The following is a 19,744-nucleotide window of genomic DNA, read 5'->3' as shown; positions in this document are numbered from 1 at the left end:
TTCCAGCATCCGGAAGGCTCCTCTCAGTCAATACCTGTCCTCACCAAGAGTAACCAGTATTATGACCTCTGTTGCCATAGATTTATTTTGAACTTCACATAACATTATTTATAATAGCAAAAAATTGAAACAGTCTAAAAGTAAATAATGAAGAACTGACTACTTTGTTGGATCTCCATATGATGAAATAATATGAAGCCATTAAAAACGTTTTTGGTACAGAATTTCAGTTTGGGAAGATGAAAAAGTTCTGGAGATGGATGGTGGCGATGGTTGCACAACAATGTGAATGTACTTAATTTCTCTGAACTGTAAACTTCAAAATGGCAGATTTTATGTTATGTATATTTTAACATAATTAAAAAATGTTTTGGGTACTGTACTCTAGGTGAAGTTATATAGAGGAATTTTTGCTTTATTTTTGTATCTTTTTGTAAGTCTGAAGTTATTTCAAAATAAAAAGTTACGAGATGTCTTTGGAGAATTTTTAATGCTGAGTAAATCTCAGTATAATATATAGTGAAAAATATATTCAGATCATACTGCGTATATAGCATAACCCTAATTTTTTGTGGAGGAGTTGGGATGGGTTATGTCTGTGTATACACACATGTGAATATACATTATCTTTGCATAGATTTGAAAGCCTATGGAGAGATCAAGTGATCCACGAATATATTGATATTGGTTTCATTATTGTGGTGATACTTTCCTTTTACCAAACTTCCTGTAATTACCCACATATTCCTTTTACAATTAGAGTAAAGCAAGAAAAATTTTAACTAGAAGAGAAGTTATTAAAAGGGAGAAAAATAAGGACTTCCCTGGTGGCGCAGTGGTTAAGAATCCGCCTGCCAGTGCACGGGACACTGGTTCGAGCCCTGATCTGGGAAGATCCCATGTGCCGCGGAGCAGCTAAGCCCATGCGCCACAACTACTGAGCCCACGTGCCACAACTGCTGAAGCCCGTGCGCCTAGAGCCTGTGCTCCACAACAAGAGAAGCCACCACGATGAGAAGCCCACGCACCGCGACAAAGAGTAGCCCCCGCTCGCCATAACCAGAGAAAAGCCCGTGCACAGCAACGAAGACCCAACGCAGCCCAAAAAAATAAAATAAATAAATTTATTTTTTTTTAAATGGGAGAAAAATAAAACTTTTCAAAAATTGGCTTAATGACTTTGAAGATTACTTTCTTTAAGGGTTGTTCTCTTTCTTCATCTCTATCTTCAGTCATATATTTGCCAAGTCTCTTTTCTCCAGGTCTGATTCTAGGTAATGGTCTTTATCTTTTACCGTTTTTCCCCCAATCTTTTATTTTAAAATAATTGTTGATGTAATTTTCATGGACCATCTGTGCTAATAGTGTATTTTTTTCCCCAGGTATTGAATTGAAACACCTTTGTTTGGAATACATGACTCCATGGCTATCAAATCTAGTACGTTTTTGTAAGCACAATGATGATGCCAAAAGACAAAGAGTTACTGCGATTCTTGATAAGCTGATAACAATGACTATAAACGAGAAACAGATGTATCCATCTATTCAAGCAAAAATATGGGGGAGCCTTGGGCAGGTATTGAGTTTGCTCAAACATTTATCTAGTACCTCCTTGGTGCAGATATTTATCTGATACCCACGTTGTACAAAGCACTAAGCTAGGGATGTAGCTGTAGAAAAGACAGTCCCCTCTTTCAAAAAGCATGCAGACACCCACCTAATTCTTGATCTGCTTCAGAGTTGTAGAAGTCTCATGCATGTCTCAGAGCCAGAGAAACACTAATTATTTTAGCACTCTTCTCCATGGCATAATTACAGTCATCCCACGGAATTCTCAGTGTGTAGAACCCACAGGTGCTGAGGGCCAACTGTACTAAGCCATTTTTTATGTAAGGGACTTGAGCATCCCGGGAATTTGGTATCTGCAGGGAGTCCTGGAACTTATCTCCAAGGCTACCAAGGGATGGCTGCATGTAGAATTTAACTGTAAAAATCTGATGTTGTTTCTAATAAATAGTGCATTAGAGTGTATTCTAGTACCCTCTATACCATAGGTGTCAGTAAATGTTTGCTAATGATGTTGTTTGGGCCACCTGCTCTCACAGTTCCAGCATAAGAATGCCAATATTAAAATAGTATAATGTAACTATTTTTTATCTGACAAGAATTATGCTACCATTTCTTCAAGATAATCATTGAAGGAGGTGATACCCTTACTCAATGCTGTGAATCCTCCAAATAATTTTAAATGACCTTGCAGCCATTTTTGTAGCTCTACAAAACATCTCAGTACTTGATGTCATTTCTGTATTTTAAAATAATTGTACTTTATACTGCTCATACATTACTGTCTTAGAAGAGAACAGAGGTGCTTTAAGAGTGAGTGAAAATAGGACTTCCCTGGTGGCGCAGTGGTTAAGAATCCACCTGCCAAATGCAGGGGACATGGGTTCGATCCCTGGTCTGGGAAGATCACACATGCCGCGGAGCATCTAAGCCCGTGCGCCACAACTACTGAGCCTGCGCTCTAGAGCCCACCAGCCGCAACTACTGAAGCCTGCGCACCTAGATGCCGTGCTCCACAACAAGAGAAGCCACCGCAATGAGAAGCCTGCGCACCGCAACGAAGAGTGGCCCCTGCTCACCGCAACTAGAGAAAGCCTGCCCGTGCGCAGCAACGAAGACCCGACGCAGCCAAATAAATAAATAAATAAAATAAAATAGTAAAAACAAAAAAAAAAAAGAGTGAGTGAAAATAATATATGTAGAGATTTAAAATTTTTGAATGCTGGTCTCTGAAGGAATTGAGGGAATATTCTCATCCTTTCCTGGATATTTTATGATAAATTATATTTATTGACAGGTCTGTAAATAAAACCTAGTATTTTGGAGGCCTCAGGTAAAATAGAATTTTCATGTTGACTGGGCTACTCCTTGAACTATTTTTAAGTTAAAAATTAAGTTGACAGAATGGCTAAAACATAAGTTATCTTTCACTCTTCCACTAGATTACAGACCTCCTTGATGTTGTACTAGACAGTTTCATCAAAACCAGTGCAACGGGTGGCTTGGGATCAATAAAAGCTGAGGTGATGGCAGATACTGCTGTAGCTTTGGCTTCTGGAAATGTGAAATTGGTTTCAAGCAAGGTAATCCCTTTTCCTTTGCCTTCTGGGCTATGGCTTGATGTATCTTTTTATTATCAGGAGGTTTTTTGTTTTATAATGAGTCATTTTAAACTGAAATTTTTTGTGATAAAACTTTTTAACTCCCGTGTTTTTTAAAATTCTGCTTCTTTACAGGTTATTGGAAGGATGTGCAAAATAATTGACAAGACATGCTTATCTCCAACTCCTACTTTAGAGCAACATCTTATGTGGGACGATATTGCTATTCTAGCGCGCTACATGCTGATGCTGTCCTTCAACAATTCCCTTGATGTGGCAGCTCATCTCCCCTACCTCTTCCACGTCGTTACTTTCTTAGTAGCCACAGGGCCACTCTCCCTTAGAGCTTCCACACATGGATTGGTCATTAATATCATTCACTCTCTGTGTACTTGTTCTCAGCTTCATTTTAGTGGTGAGTTCCAGGAAAGCAATTTGTGTTTCACCAGTTCCTTTCTCCATTTTACACATTTGACACTTGACTGGCATAGATTACCTTATTATTTATTATGGTACCTTAATACCAAGCTGCTTAATCAAGCCTATGTTAATGATATGAAATATAATCAAATCAAAAAGAAAAAGAATGAATTACTTCCATTCCATCTCAAGCCATGGCAAAGATGTTCTGTGCATGTTTGTCATGTAGACTCTAGTAGTTATCACATAAGCTGAAGGCTCAGCACCGGTTGACAGTGTTGCTTTACTAGCACGAATTTGTACGTAAAGGGAGTTATGTAATGAGCATTAAGCTCGTGTATCCAGAGGGTTGGTTTAGGGAGCATTGTTATGTAATTTTGATATGATATTCAAATTATCTAAATTCAAAATGAACTATGGCACTTTAGAATTAAAAAAATAGTATCTTTAAAGTCTTTACTTGTTCCTTTTTTCTTTTACAGAAGAGACCAAGCAAGTTTTGAGACTCAGTTTGACAGAGTTCTCATTACCCAAATTTTACCTGCTGTTTGGCATTAGCAAAGTCAAGTCAGCTGCTGTCATTGCCTTCCGCTCCAGCTACCGGGACAGGTCATTCTCTCCTGGCTCCTATGAGAGGGAGACTTTTGCTTTGACATCCTTGGAAACAGTCACAGAAGCTTTGTTGGAGATCATGGAGGTATAGAAGGCAAAATGATAAGAAACTAAGCTCATTTTTAAAAATCCACTGGTACTGTATAGAAGAAATACTGGTTTATCCTGCTGTTTCGTACTTAATGCTTAAATAAAAACACTCCCATGGAATGTGTTTATTGGTAATATATATGTCACTTATTTAGTGCCATTATAATAAACATTTTTCAATGTTTCTATAAACATTTATATACATAAATATATTCAGAGTATCTTTTTTTTAGGCATGTATGAGAGATATTCCAACATGCAAGTGGCTGGACCAGTGGACAGAACTAGCTCAAAGGTATGTCCCAAATAAATTTAAGTTGCAAAAGTACGTGTACTGTTGAAAAGATAGATACTATTGCATAATCAATATTTTAATTAATTATTTAATATATATAAACACAAAGGTTTTCATAAGCTCTTTGGATCTTTAAATTGCAGATTTGCATTCCAATATAATCCATCCCTGCAACCAAGAGCTCTTGTTGTCTTTGGCTGTATTAGCAAACGAGTGTCTCATGGGCAGATAAAGCAGATTATCCGTATTCTCAGCAAGGTACCTCCTCCTCTCCTCCCAACTATTTGTTGCTCCCAAGTTGTAAAGTATATCTTGAATTTTTCTAAGGGACATTTAAATTTGAATTTAATAAAATATCTTGTATGTTGCTTATTGAATCTTTAAAAAATGGGTTTTGATTATTTTTTTATTGTAATTCTTTGAAGTGAAAAAAACCTCTCTCTAGAGAACCTATCTTAAAAAGAAAATTAAGTATTTCTTTTGGTAGAAGGTACTCTTAATATTTTGTTATAAGCATTTAACTAGATGGTAAGACTAGCCTTATATAAAATTATATATTTGTAATTACCTATAATAATGCCTGACTTCTTATATTAGAATATAATATAGAGATATTTTAAAATAAGAACCCAAATGTGCTTTGAGCTAGCTACCAAAATCACCACAGCACTGGAAATAATTCTCACACTTACTAAATAAGAAATTGTTCCTGAAATAATTCTGAGATTCAGTTTAGGAGTTAATGTTTTATTTCAATGAAAGTAAAATAAAGAATTCTGTTTCCCTAAAAGGCGCTTGAGAGTTGCTTAAAAGGACCTGATACTTACAACAGTCAAGTTCTGATAGAAGCTACAGTAATAGCACTAACCAAATTACAACCACTTCTTAATAAGGTAATTACTGTGCAGAAAATGAGTGCATTCATTTTGGGTATCAGTGTTAAATGTTATTTTCTTTCAGAATTCAGAAAATAAGATGGATTGAGAAGTTATAAAGAAAGAGCTGTAGTTAAAGTAGAACTTCCTGCCTTAAAATTTCATTGTTTGAAGTATTTACATTAGAGGAAGAATAAGTATGGGCAGTATGTTCTCAAATGCTTGCGTGTTGTCTCATCAGTGCTAAAGGACAGATGGGTATATATTCTTAATTCTTTTATCCAGTAAGTAATAATTGAGCATCTGCTATGTGCCAAGTACTGTTTTAGGTGCTAGAGATATATAACTGAACAAAGCCAATAAAATTATCTGCCTTCGTGGAACTTTCATTCTAGGGTGAATGTAGAAGTTGAGGAGTGGCTAGATAATAAACAAAGTAATTAAAATACATGATATATTAATTGGTGACCATTATTGTGAAGAAATGTAAAGCTGGGTAAAGTATACCTGATAATCAAAAGTTTGGGTGCTAAGTGAAGGTAATGTTTAAAAGGAATAAGATGATAATAGCCACTGTTTTAGGGTGGTCTGAGATCATCTCAGCTTTGTGACCTCAAGCAGGTCATTTAACATCTGGACATCATGTTTCCACATTGATAAAATGAGTAAAATGGACTAGATGATGGCATAGTATTATCTTCCAACTCTAAAGTTGTATTCTGTGAATTGAGTACAAAGATATGCCAGATTTCAGAGAGATTACTGAGAAATAAATACTTGTATATTCCTGGTATTGAGTTGTATGTTCTACAAACATTCTAATCCTAAATTATACAAAATGGTTCTCTCATCTTCACTGTGAGGGTGAAGGTCATTCTGGCGGTCGTGTGCACAGCGGATTGGAGCAGGGAGAAACTGGAGGCAGAAAGAATCTGCATTTAGAATAAAGAAGGTTGGCATGGCACAGTGTTACTAGCAATAAGCAGACGCAAAAGGGACTACTTTGGAAGCATCAACAAAACTTGGTGACCAGGTTTTAGAATAAAGAAGGTTGGCACGGCACAGTGTCATTAGCAATAAGCAGATGCAAAAGGGACTACTTTGGAAGGATCAACAAAACTTGGTGACTGGGTTTTAGAATCCAAGAATAGGGAGCAATCAAAGGAAATGCCAAGGTTCTCAGCCTGGTAACAGTGTCTTTAGTTACACACATGGAATAGAGGAAGAGCTTGCTGATATATTTACCTTCTCCAGAAGAGAAAACATGCATAATTTGCGGGATAACATCCGTTTTATACTGCAGTGCGTTTTGATGAGGCTGTTTGTGGTTCATCTTGCTAACCTGCAGTGCGTCTCCCTTGCCAGGACTCCCCTTTGCATAAAGCCCTCTTTTGGGTAGCTGTGGCCGTGCTGCAGCTCGATGAGGTCAACTTGTATTCAGCGGGCACCGCACTTCTGGAACAAAACCTGCACACCTTAGACAGTCTCCGGATATTCAATGACAAGGTGAACAAGCTTCCACTTGGTATTCCTAAATACCAAGCACATTAGAGCTCCTCCCTCTTTTCTTGTTGTTATCTTTTAAAATCAGAAGAGGTCCATAACTTAAATACGAATTTCTGTAATGCAACTTATTATGAGTATAGTTCCTTACCAGCTCATAAAAACTGTTTAAACTTTGCATATTTTTTGTATAAAAATAGCAGAAAACAGTATTTGCCCAATATTAGTAAACAGAATAGGGATTAAAAATAGTAATAATAATAGCTACCATGCTAGGCCCTATGCTGTCCAATGCACTGTACACTCAGTTGTAATTTCATAACCCAAAGGTAAAAGTTAGCATTCCCCACCCCCATTTCACTTCACGAAGAAATAATCTAAAAATGAGCTTACTTTTATTGAATTATGGTACTTAATGAAAAATAGGTATAATTAGAAGCAGATAAGGAGTTTGGAGAGTCTAAAGGAAACTTTTGGATACTTAATTGTACTAGTTTTTGTTTGCTTAATCCCACTTTAAAACATACCATCACCACCCCTCTTAACATTTATCAGCCTTGATTGAGGTTGGATTTTGGCTCACAGAGGACAGTGGAAGGAATATAACAGTAAGAAATTGTATTCCTTTTGTCTTTGGAGAAAAAAAATGGGACGAGTCTAGGAGAGAAGAGAGGAATTTTAAGATAGATGTGTGCATATAACAAGAGATTTGCTTGAAGTGAAATTAACAGAGCTTGTGGGTAGAAAGAAACAGAACCAGAGCATGGTTTTAAGTGTGAAGATACCTCATCTAAAAATTATTCGTTCAATCTTATGTAGACCCAGAACAGCTGGGGCTCTGGGAAGTATGGAAACAAAATTATAGAGGTAGAAGCTACCTTGAAGTTTATCAGTCAGACCTCCATTTTACAAGATAGAAAAGAACAAAGAAGTCAAGTAACTTGTTCATGTTTGTACATCTGATGTGGGACTAGAACCTCTCTTTCCTAATCCCCATTGCCGTTTTCTGGGGTGGTCTTCGGACAGTGGTGGTCAGAGAGATAGCTACCTATTGGCCATTTCTGTGAATATAAGAATAGTTGTAAGTGAAGTGTTTGTCTAGGAGTATCTGCCTTGGCATTTTCATTGCCAGAATAGCCCATTAGCAGAAGCTAATATTGCCTCCAGTGCCCCAGGATACTAGGAATCAGAGATAATAAAGCCTGTTAAAAGTCACCAGAATGAACGACGAATAAGGTCTGAGAATCTGTTGTATAACCTGGTGACTATAGTTGATAACACTGTAGTGTATAATTGAAATTTGCTAGGAGAATAGAACTTAAATGTTCTCACCAAAAAGGGGGATGGGATATAAATATGTGAGGTGATGGATGTGTTTATTAACTTAATGCAGGGAATCCTTTCACAACATGTATGTGAGAGGATATACATTCATCGTTCAAATCATCACATTGCACACTTTAAATATCTTACAATTTTATTTGTCAATTATACCTCAATAAAGCTGAAAATATATATATATAAATTGAACATATAGTAGGTTAATACTTTATATAATATTTATATGATATTCTGCAACTTGCTTTTTTATTTAACAATATTAAGTGAACATCTTTCTAAGCATGTATATATATACACACACACATAAATGTGTGTGTGTATATATATACATTTGTATGTGTGTGTGTATAATTCTTTCTCATGGCTGCAGAGTATTTTACAGTATGCATGAACCACAGTTTATTCAACCATTTGCCCATTAATGAATATTTGATTTGTTTGTCATCTTTTCTATTATAAAAAATGCTCGAAACATCTCTCTACATTTATTTTATAGACTTATGCTTTCCTTTCTTTGAGATAGAAATCTAGACAGACCTGAACATGACCCTAAATACCTTCAGTTTTTGCTTTAAAAAAATCTCTGTGCATAAGGAAATCACAGGGCTTCTTTTTTTAAAAATGCAAATTCCCGGTCCTTATCACCTCTCATGATTCTGAGGTGGAACCCAGTACTTTCCACCTTTAAACAAGCATCATCAGTGACTTTAAAGCAGGTATTCCTGGTACCACACTTTAGGAAACATTGACGTATGTGCACTGCCATGTGTAAAACAGGTAGCTGGTGGGAACCTGCTGTATAGTGCAGGGACCTCAGCTCCGTGCTCTGTTTCGACGGAGATGGGTGGGATGGGGGTGGGGGTGGGGAGGTCCAGGAGGGAGGGGATATATGTATACATATAGCTGATTCACTTCCTTGTACAGCAGAAACTAACACACTGTAAAGCAACTATACCCCAATCTAAAAAAAAATCTTAATTTAGAGGTCAAGTTACACCGCATTTTTGAGTTTCAATTTCCTTGTTTTCCCACACCAGAATGTCACATCCACCAGGGCGAGTAGTTTTTGTCTGTTTGGTTCACTGACGTACTTGCAGAGCCTAGAACCATGCCTGGCACATCAAAAACATGTGATGAGTATTTGATAAGTAAAAGAATGAATGAATGAATCTGTCAATCCGTAAAGTGGAGCTAATACCTATTACATAGAATTGCTTTAAGGTTTCAATACAATAATGTATCTAACACTTGTATACGGCAGGCACTCAGTAAATATGAACTCTCTTCATTCTCTTGAATTTCCAGTCATCATAGTACACAAAGTGCCAGCTACAGTTCAGTGCATGGTCTTATTTAAAATAACAATAATTTTAGTTTTTAAAAAGTCACCAGGATATAAATTGACAGTCACTTACTTTGCATTGTAAATCAAAGCTGTTTTATCTTCCATCACCTTATTAGTTATATGCTTAACTATCTTGCACTAATTTATTTGCAGTACCTTAAATGTTCTGTGGTTTTCTGTAGTCACCTGAAAATAATTTCTCTCAACCTGAAAGGAGTATCTACCTTGTCGTAGCTGTTGAACACAAACAAAAACCAATAAGTGATCCTTCCTTTGTGAACCCCATCAGCCATCTCATGATTATTTTTTAATAGAGTCCAGAGGAAGTATTCATGGCGATCCGGAATCCTCTGGAATGGCACTGCAAACAAATGGATCATTTTGTTGGACTCAATTTCAACTCTAACTTTAACTTCGCACTGGTTGGACACCTCTTAAAAGGTAGAGGCCTTATGTCAGAATATTTTTATGAAATGGTGTCGAGAAGCCAGAAGTAACTGAAATGATTGAGTGCTTGAAATAATTTGGCTCATGTGTCTCACTTTAAACGCAACTGTATGTCTTATTGAGTTATGTTTTGTTCAGTATATATTTTAATAGAACCTAATTTCCACATCAAATATCAAATTTCCTTTAAAAAGCAAAGGAGTTGATTCTTATAAAATTTCTAAGTACTGAACTTTCTAATAGCTGTTTTATTAATTAATGCTACTTATTGATAAGTATCGTTTTGATTATCAAAATAAGATAGACTGCAAATCAATAAATGTTATTTGAGTAACTCATGTTAGAAAATGTTATGTTAGAGATTTGACCACAGATTTTCTTAACTTGTTACTAATTTACTGTTGATCAATCCTGTTGTCACATACCATAGACCCTCACCCTTCTGGTGCCCCATCCTCCCACCTCCGCATTTCTGCATTGCTTATAGCAGTGATCTCCAGCTCTTCCTCAGAGCCAGCTTGTTCACTCCCTCACCTGACTTTACTCCCTACTGGTGACTTCGCTGAGTGTTAGTTTTGGTTTATTAATGTGGGGCAGTCGTGGCCCAAGACTGCAGTTAACAGGAACGGCAAATGGGGTGAGTCAGAAGCAAAAACAGTGTAAAGTATGGCCTGGGATAAGGAGCTGGTGTGAATTGCTGGCTTTAGATTTGGCCAAAATTAGAGACTCAAACTAGAGCTTGAATCTGCAGTTAGGTATCAATTTAAATGATTGTTAAGCTTGAGGGATCATAGAGGTTCCCCCAGTTTTTAACCAAATATATATATACACCTACCATTGTGAATGTATACATTTGATTTCACCACCTTATGAAATTTCTGCAAAAAATATTGACAGTTTTAATCTCTAAAGTGAATAGGCATTGCCTAAAAGATACTACATTTACTACAGGATACCAAGAAGATGGATTGCAACTAGGCTGATAAAATGCTTGTTTATTCTATATTTCTAGAAGAATACCAAATATTTTCAATGTACAAATCCCCTATTTTAAATGGAGTAGCATTAGTGATTAAAAGTTGTCCAGAGATCAAGCTTACCCTCTAATCAACCGGATTCTTTGGGCTCTGAGAGCTTATACTCCCTATATCATAAGACTTTTTTCTTTAATTAAAAAAAAAATTTAAGTGATAGAACCCTATTTTCAAAGCATATCTTAAGGCAAACTACACTAAATAGGTTTTTAAAAATTCCTTGTGCTGCTTTAGGGAATAGAAGATCTGAAACACCATCATCTTCTAATTTTCCTCTCCCTGAGGTACCTTCGAGTTCCAGGGAACATTCTTCTATTCTATACATTTTTGGTGCTTAATCCTATAGGTAATTAATTAACTATTCACATATGTATATATTTTACCTTCCCAAATGGCTATTCCCCTTACATACTTCCTTTCCTTGCAAAGTTGCTAGTCACAGAATAAGAATTCAACAGATACTTGATGAAAGAATGAATTAACTTCTTGTTTGTTTTTATTTTTTGTAGGATACAGGCATCCTTCACCTGCCATTGTTGCAAGAACGGTCAGAATTTTGCATACACTACTAACTCTGGTTAATAAACATAGAAATTGTGACAAATTTGAGGTGAATACACAGAGCGTGGCTTACTTGGCAGGTAAAAACACAAAATAGACAAAATTAATCTTACCACAGCTATATCTAAGGACCATGAAAAAGGTACAGACACCTCTGGGTCCTTCCGCTGGTTGCTTGGCAGGGTAAAGAGTTCACAGTTCAGTCCTGTGGCATTGGTTAAAATTTGGAAAGTTTTGCCAAAACATTTTTCCTTACAGAAGAATTTGCATTAATATGTGAAATGTGTTCCCTTAGTCATCTTTGGTTCAAGACACCACGTGGCTCCCTGTTGTCTGTCATAAAATCTAGAAGCCTCAGCCTAGCATCCTGGGCCCTTAAGCAGCCCTCCTGATTCTGTCCCCTTTCTCTAATTTCATAGGCCTCATTTTTTATTACCTCTCCAAATGGATGGGCTATTTTAAGCTAATCTACTTGCCATCTCCTAGAAGTGCCTTTATGCTTCTTTAATATTCATTCCTGATGCCCTTTGCTTTACCTAGACTGTCTGCCCATCCCCACCATTCCGTTATACCGTCCCTATCTGCTCTTATCTGATTTGTGTTTCTCCTCTCAACAACACTTAGCACTTATGTATAACACAGTTCTTGAACATCGTTGTTTGTTGGAAAGTGCTGATTCCCAGCTTAGCAGACTTCAGTTTGTGGCAACTTTTGTGACCTTGGGCAAATCATTTAACATTTCAGAGTATTTTTCTAAGAAATGGACCTTATAGTCCTGCCCTGCCTACCTTTTGTGTCTGTTGAGGTCCAGTGTTTATTAAAGCACTTGACTAATATAAGGTGCTATTTAAATCTCTTTATAAGTTTCATGTTTACATGCAGTCTTCCAAAACAGATATAAACGCTTTAACATAAACAAGTCTGTCCTAAGTGTTTTATATCCTTAAACTTCATACTCTCATGTTTAACAGCTATTATTCTCTTCAGGAGGTTGTAAGAAGTATATCCTAATTTAAGTCACACTTGTGATTTATTAAATTTTTAAATCTTCCTTCTTTTTCCTTTTAGCTTTACTTACAGTGTCTGAGGAGGTTCGAAGTCGCTGTAGCCTAAAACATAGAAAGTCTCTTCTTCTTACTGATATTTCAATGGAAAATATTCCTATGGATACATATCCCATTCATCATGGTGACCCTAGCTATAGGTAAATGGACTTCTTCTCCCACAATTTCATAATTACAATCAGGTTTCAATATTCCATGCCAATGGAGGCAAGCAGCAGAGTAATCCAGAAGGTAATATAGAAGGGACTCTGAAGATAACCTAGGAAGAGTGTGTAAATCAAAACTCATTTTATAAATGTACAGTATTTTATGTGTGTTAGTTGAAGGAAAGTTCTTCTAATCTAATTGTGCTAATTAGTTAACATTAGTTTGCCTCTTTTTAAGCACAAATCAGTTGAATAATGAAAAGAGATGATCTTGAAAGTATCGGATTGCAGGAAAAGGCCTAGGAAAACCTGATGTGAAATATAAGCAACATTACATGCTTAATGATAGAAAACTAAGCTATACAGATTTGTAAAAAGATACACGTGCCAACATATTTATTGTATTTACTCATATCACACTAAAGTTACTAAAAAGTTTTCTATAGTACAGATTTAGATGTTAAGATAATCAAATTATATCCTGTTGTATGTTGCTTTGAGTGGTATATTTTTCACTAAAACATAGAGAAATTACATGAAAATAGCATCATTTGGAGTTTTTTTATATTTTCAGTTAAACAAAGATACCTTTAAGTTTTAGGTACAGTGTTGAACATGGGAAAATAATCTTGTGTTTGTAGTGCTTATATCATTAAATTTATCAACATCCCACTTTTTGATAAAAAGCCCTCAGCAATTTCCAGCTGAGATGTTAACAGTGTATGCAAAAGCTTTCCAGGCATACTTGGCTTTCAGTAGTCTTACTCTTCAGTCATTCCTATGATTATATTTCTTTGAGATATGCCCTTTTTGTTATGAAAAGGAGAAAGTGAGTTTGACTGTGTTCCCCCTTGGTTTTTAAACCAGGGATACAATTGCTTATTTAGACTTGATTCTCCCTGATTAAAAAATCAATGCAGTACAGTTCAGTTGAGCATTTGTTGAGTACCTACTGTGTATAAGATGTCATGGCAAGAAAGTGGATACTTCCTGGGGATAGATTAAGAGTTTGTACCCTAAAGAGCTTTAAAGTACAGTTTTAAAATTACTTGGTCTCTGCCATTGGGAAATACAATAGCCAATTAGAAGGGCCAGCAGTGGTTGTATTTGTCATCATGTTTATTGATTCTTCTCAATTGTTTTAATCTCTCAGGACACTAAAGGAGAATCAGCCATGGTCCTCTCCCAAAGGTTCTGAAGGGTACCTTGCAGCCAGCTATCCACCTGCGGGCCAGACCAGTCCCCGAGCCAGGAAATCCATGAGCTTGGACATGGGGCAGCCTTCTCAGGCCAACACGAAGAAGTTGCTTGGTTAGTTTATCTAAATTATGTAGAAAGTTTTAGAATTCTTTTCAAAAATGGTCAGATACTTTCACACCTGGAAAATTATTTGAAGCTGTTCAAGATTATCAAAATTTCCTGTTTTTGATGTAGCAAAGTCTTTGATGCCAATTATGAGAGAGTTTGATAGATCAGTTAAGCCATATCAGTTAAGATAGAGGAATGAGAATGAGATCTTGAAACAGTTTTGCGGGGATTCTTAGACTAAATATTGTGGCTCTACTTGTTTTATTCTGCCTTGGCCAGGCAGAAGGGAAATGGGAGTAGGAGAGACATTAGATACTCACAGAAAAGGAAGAGTCTTGCAGCATTCAGATGCAGGGCCTTTAACAATATATTTCCCAAAATTACCCTCTGAGGGCAGAATACATGAATATGCTATGAAGCTATAATAATACTATTTGCCATCTTTTCTTTAAAAAGACAAAAAGGTAAGAGTTTTTGATTACTGTAAGAAGATAGGGTTCTTGGAAGTTAAAATTGCTTGGTTATATCAACATTTGACCATGAGAAATATACCTGAAATGCTGTGAGACCCTTTTTCCCTTTTCAAAAACTGAAGTAAATAACGAGAGAGCCCACTGATCCCACCTCACCACAGATTGAATGCAAAGGTGCTCTTACACAACTTTGGCTAAAGAAGTATAAAATAAACTGCCAATAAACCATGAGAGAAATTGAAACCATGAATGTTAATCACTATTACTAGTCACATAGGACTGTTATCTTTTTTTTATTTATTTTATTTATTTATTTTTGGCTGCATTGGGTCTTTGTTGCTATGCGCAGGCTTTCTCTAGTTGTGGTGAGCGGGGGCTACTCTTCGTTGTGGTGCACAGGCTTGTCATTGCGGTGGCTTCTCTTGTTGCGGAGCACGGGCTCTAGGCGTGCGGGCTTCAGTAATTGCAGCACATGGGCTCAGTAGTTGTGGCACACGGGCTTAGTTGCTCCGCAGCATGTGGGATCTTCCCGGACCAGGGCTCGAACCCGTGTCCCCTGCATTGGCAGGCGGATTCTTAACCACTGCGCCACCAGGGAAGTCCCAAGGACTGTTATCTTTTGTTTGAGTTCCTTTCTCTTTATACTTTTCCATAAATAATGTTCTAGGAGTTTCCTGGTTACTTTGTGTTTTGTGATTCTGAGTTTTCATGCCAAGGAAGTTGTAAATGAAAAACTAACTTCAGAGAAAATGCAATATTGAATTCATTCAACCCATGTGATAGATGAAAAAGTTACAGCCTTTGCCCTGGAGGAGCTCATAGTTTGGTGGCTAAGACTTATAATCAGACAATTGCAACAGCATCCCCAGGTGCCATTAAAGTAAGGAAATTAGGAAAAGCTACAGAGAGGAGGTAACATTTGAACCGGATCTTGAAAATTTAATACATGCTTGCCTGGTAGGCACAGGGTAAGGAAGGCATGTATTCAAGAGAGGGGGGAAATAGCATAAATAAAGCAAAGTCAGGAAAAGCACTGGGGTACGAAATGAGGCTAGAGAAGAATTGCAACTAGTTTGTGGGAGACTTTGTGCCATGTTAAGAGATTTAGCCTTATCATGTATCCAGCAGGGATCTTTAAGTAGGGGAGAGACGTTACAAAATTTTATTCTTAGGAAAGGTTTTTGGCTACAATATGGAGAAATAGGAAGAGTTTTTTCGCAAGGGAATCATTTAAGAGATCGTTACAGCGGTCCAAGCAAAAAATGGTGTAGGCCTACACTAAGGCAGGAGCAGTGGGACAATGGAGGAAAGGAATCAGGTGTGGGACTTAGTGCCTGACTCTTTGGGCCAGGTGGGGAGGGAGAAGGCAGTGAAGGATGTCAGAAATTTCTGGCTTCAAAAACTGGCTGGGGGCTTCCCTGGTGGCGCAGTGGTTGAGAGTCTGCCTGCCAATGCAGGGGACACGGGTTCGAGCCCTGGTCTGGGAAGATCCCACATGCCGCGGAGCAACTAGGCCCGTGAGCCACAACTACTGAGCCTGCGCGTCTGGAGCCTGTGCCCCGCAACAAGAGAGGCCGTGATAGTGAAAGGCCCGCGCACCGCGATGAAGAGTGGCCCCCGCTTGCCGCAACTAGAGAAAGCCCTCGCACGAAATGAAGACCCAACACAGCCAAAAATAAATAAATAAATAAAAAATCCTTCCCTCTACTTTAAAAAAAAAAAAAAAAAAAACTGGCTGGATAGTGATTCCATTCACAGAGATCAAGACTAATATATTTATAGTACAAGATAAATTTAGGTTGGTTGATATTATATTTGAGATCCCTTCAGGATTCTTGGCGTGTATATGTAAGAGATAAATGAGAACATACATCTGGAGTTCAGGAAGAGAGAAGTGGACAAGTGGCACATTTAGAATTGATTAGTTCATTAGACAGCTGAAGCTATGGCAGTGGAAGGAGATCTCCCAGGAAGAATGCAGAGTGTAAAGTAAAAAAGGAAGAATGAGAAAAGTAAGAAAACTAAACATAGAGAGTGGTGTCCTGATCTCATGCAGTATGAAAGCACGAATTGGTTTTTTTTTTTTTTTTGGCTGTGTTGGATCTTCGTTTCTGTGCGAGGGCTTTCTCTAGTTGCAGCAAGCGGGGGCCACTCTTCATCACGGTGCGCGGGCCTCTCACTGTCGCGGCCCCTCCTGTTGCGGAGCACAAGCTCCAGACGCGCAGGCTCAGTAGTTGTGGCTCACGGGCCTAGTTGCTCCGCGGCATGTGGGATCGTCCAGACCAGGGCTCAAACCCATGTCCCCTGCATTGGCAGGCAGACTCCCAACCACTGCACCACCAGGGAAGCCCGCACGAATTGGTTTTTAGGAAATTTGATATTTAAAGTCTGGTCACTAACTGGATGCCTAGCCTTGCAACTTCAGGCTAATCTCTTAACTGCTCATGGCTTCCTCAGTTTACAGGTACAGGAAATGAAGAGGTTGGACTAGATTCTTTTGGGCTGTTAAATTATTTGACCTTGATTTTTATGACTATTGTGAATAATTATTAGTATTAAAACTTGAGGTTAATAGAACATTAAATTTCTCAAGTGTTCAATTGTCATATGTAATTACAGTGGCTTCAGTTCTGGCTTTTAAAAAATAATACTGTCAAAAGTATTCCAGATTTGCTGTTAGAGCTGTACCAAGAAGAATAAGAGAAGTTCTTAGAATATAAAGAACAGAAATATATAAGTTCCAAATAATCCAGTTTCAATACTTTTACTTTAAGAGACAGGTATTTAACATTGGTATAATACATGATTAGAGAAACTCAAAGCCAAGTGGGAAACGGTACTGCTTGCTATTTTTGAAGCATCTCCCAGTGTATCTATTATTTAGTACTTTTAGGCATGCACATCCTTTTTTCAAAGCCTGAAGAACTAAAACTTTGATTTTGTCTACTTTTAGAAATTCTTCATAGGTTAATGACTCATTCTTGGCACCAGCAGAATGCCTTAAATTGAAAAAAGGCTGTTCAGACATAGTTGATCTTTGCTACTAAACAGCACATATCTCTGTATTTATTATCAAATATTGTACTTGTTGGTGGAGTTTGGTTTACCTCCAGTGTAGTGCATGTAATCTCAATTTAATTTGGACCAATAAGGCACATCCTGTCCTGAAACAGAACAGCTGTGTGGCCAAAATTCCTTGAGAAGACGGAAAAAAACAGGAGAGGAGAGGAACTCTGCCCCAGGGATATGTTTGAGCTTTCTTTGGGTCCTTAAGTGAAAACTTAAACACTTTATGCCCAAACATTTTCTTTTTAGTATATTCCTATTCACAGACACTGTGGTTAATGAACTTCCATATTCTGTAACTTTTGTTTATAGGAACAAGGAAAAGTTTTGATCACTTGATATCAGACACAAAGGCTCCTAAAAGGCAAGAAATGGAATCAGGGATCACAACACCCCCCAAAATGAGGAGAGTAGCAGAAACTGATTATGAAATGGGTGAGAAACAAAGTTAATAATTAATCTAGATCATTGAAAGTAAGGAGGGAGAGTACATTAAAGCCATATTTGCTTTCCAGCCATTTCTTAGTATCATTAGGATAAAATATAGAAACATTTGCTCTTTTTCAAAAGACAAAGACAAGCTATACAGTCCTTAAAATGACAGATATCCTGAAACCTGTGTAGAAAGTAATCATACATATGATATACAACATTGTATACAGCTAGCCAGAACTTTTGTATAGGTGAATAGTAATTTTGTATGATATTTATGTTGATGTTTTAAGTGTCTGTTAAAAAGCTATCGAATTTTAGAAGTGACATTAAAATATGTTAGGTGAAGTAGTATCTAGTGTGTTATATTTGATTAATATAGCTGATTGTGTTAATCCATATCTTACCACAGAAACTCAAAGGATTTCCTCATCACAACAGCACCCACATTTACGTAAAGTTTCAGTGTCTGAATCAAATGTTCTCTTAGATGAAGAAGTACTTACTGATCCGAAGATCCAAGCACTTCTTCTTACTGTTCTGGTAATATTTTTTGCTTTTTGTGGGGGGTTTTTTCCAGTCTACTCTTAGAAGGCCCTTAAATATTAAAAACATGAAAGGAAGGCCAAATTCTGCTTCTCACCGAAACAGGTAACAATTCAGCCACAAAGTAAAATGTTTTTTGTTTACTTTTTTTTTCAGGCTACGCTGGTGAAATACACCACGGATGAGTTTGATCAACGAATTCTTTATGAATACTTAGCAGAAGCTAGTGTTGTTTTCCCCAAAGTTTTTCCTGTTGTGTAAGTATCTCCACTTGTGTTTAACTTTTGTATCTGTCTTGAAGTCAAATGTTTTATAAAAGCTTAGGAAAAGTATCACCCAGTAGTGTTCACTGGTTGTGGAGAGGGGAACGTGAAGTAGTGTGATAGTAAAAAAAAAAAAAGTAGTGTGGTAGTGATTTTTAGCTTAGAGACAGTGGGTTTAACGGGACCTAGGACTAGTTTTGGCCTGCCGATCGGAAAAAACATTTTTTTTTTTTTATTCAAACAGAAAGTCACAAAAATTATAATCATCCTCATCAGTTCACTCAGTCCCATGTAATTAATTTTTTTTTCATCTTGATCTTTTGTTAGCACTTTTATGAATTCATCAGTTTTCCATTAGAGTTCTGAAAATGCTTATTCATTCAGTTCAGCAGTATAGTCAGTTACCAGAAACCTGTACTTGTCAGAGTGGGAAAAACATTTTTTTATCTTGTGATTTTCTTACATTGTTCATTGTGATGAGCATTGTTTATTTCCTCACTTAGGAGAAAGCTGTTAGATTGCTATATTTAAATCAGCATACCTGTTCTGTTTTCTTTTTCAGTAGAGCTTTTGTTTTTAATCCACAGCTGCGTGAAAACAAAATTGACTTCTTATTTGGGAGATGAATTTTATTCTCTCTTAAGGGCTAAAATCATATTAGCCTCAAAGTGTTCAAATCTAGATAACCCAAAGAAACTTGGGAAACTCTATTCCTAATGTAGGCCTTCTATGTAGTATCATTATTTCTTTGTTTTT

At 37.1% G+C, this 19,744-nt stretch overlaps 1 protein-coding gene across 9 annotated transcripts in view; it reads left to right on the top strand.

Annotated features, from left to right (window-relative positions):
* NF1 (neurofibromin 1) overlaps positions 1-19,744 on the top strand; it is a 260,230-nt gene that overhangs the window by 222,587 nt on the left and 17,899 nt on the right. For 8 of the 9 annotated variants that reach the window (XM_082371271.1, XM_082371276.1, XM_082371270.1 and 5 more), the window contains 15 exons: positions 1,383-1,576; positions 3,009-3,149; positions 3,303-3,582; positions 4,070-4,284; positions 4,523-4,584; positions 4,728-4,842; positions 5,376-5,477; positions 6,825-6,965; positions 9,963-10,089; positions 11,639-11,770; positions 12,759-12,894; positions 14,054-14,211; positions 18,060-18,182; positions 18,592-18,722; positions 18,882-18,982. In XM_082371271.1, the coding sequence (XP_082227397.1) occupies positions 1,383-1,576; positions 3,009-3,149; positions 3,303-3,582; positions 4,070-4,284; positions 4,523-4,584; positions 4,728-4,842; positions 5,376-5,477; positions 6,825-6,965; positions 9,963-10,089; positions 11,639-11,770; positions 12,759-12,894; positions 14,054-14,211; positions 18,060-18,182; positions 18,592-18,722; positions 18,882-18,982 (2,158 nt within the window). The remainder of the gene's footprint in view (positions 1-1,382; positions 1,577-3,008; positions 3,150-3,302; positions 3,583-4,069; positions 4,285-4,522; positions 4,585-4,727; positions 4,843-5,375; positions 5,478-6,824; positions 6,966-9,962; positions 10,090-11,638; positions 11,771-12,758; positions 12,895-14,053; positions 14,212-18,059; positions 18,183-18,591; positions 18,723-18,881; positions 18,983-19,744) is intronic. The other variant, XM_082371274.1, reaches the window with a different exon arrangement.

Source organism: Balaenoptera borealis (assembly GCF_965194805.1).
Source record: "Balaenoptera borealis genome assembly, chromosome: 20".
NCBI lineage: Eukaryota > Metazoa > Chordata > Mammalia > Artiodactyla > Balaenopteridae > Balaenoptera > Balaenoptera borealis.
Note: the sequence above shows the minus strand (reverse complement) of the source record. Positions and strands in the feature narration are given on the sequence as shown.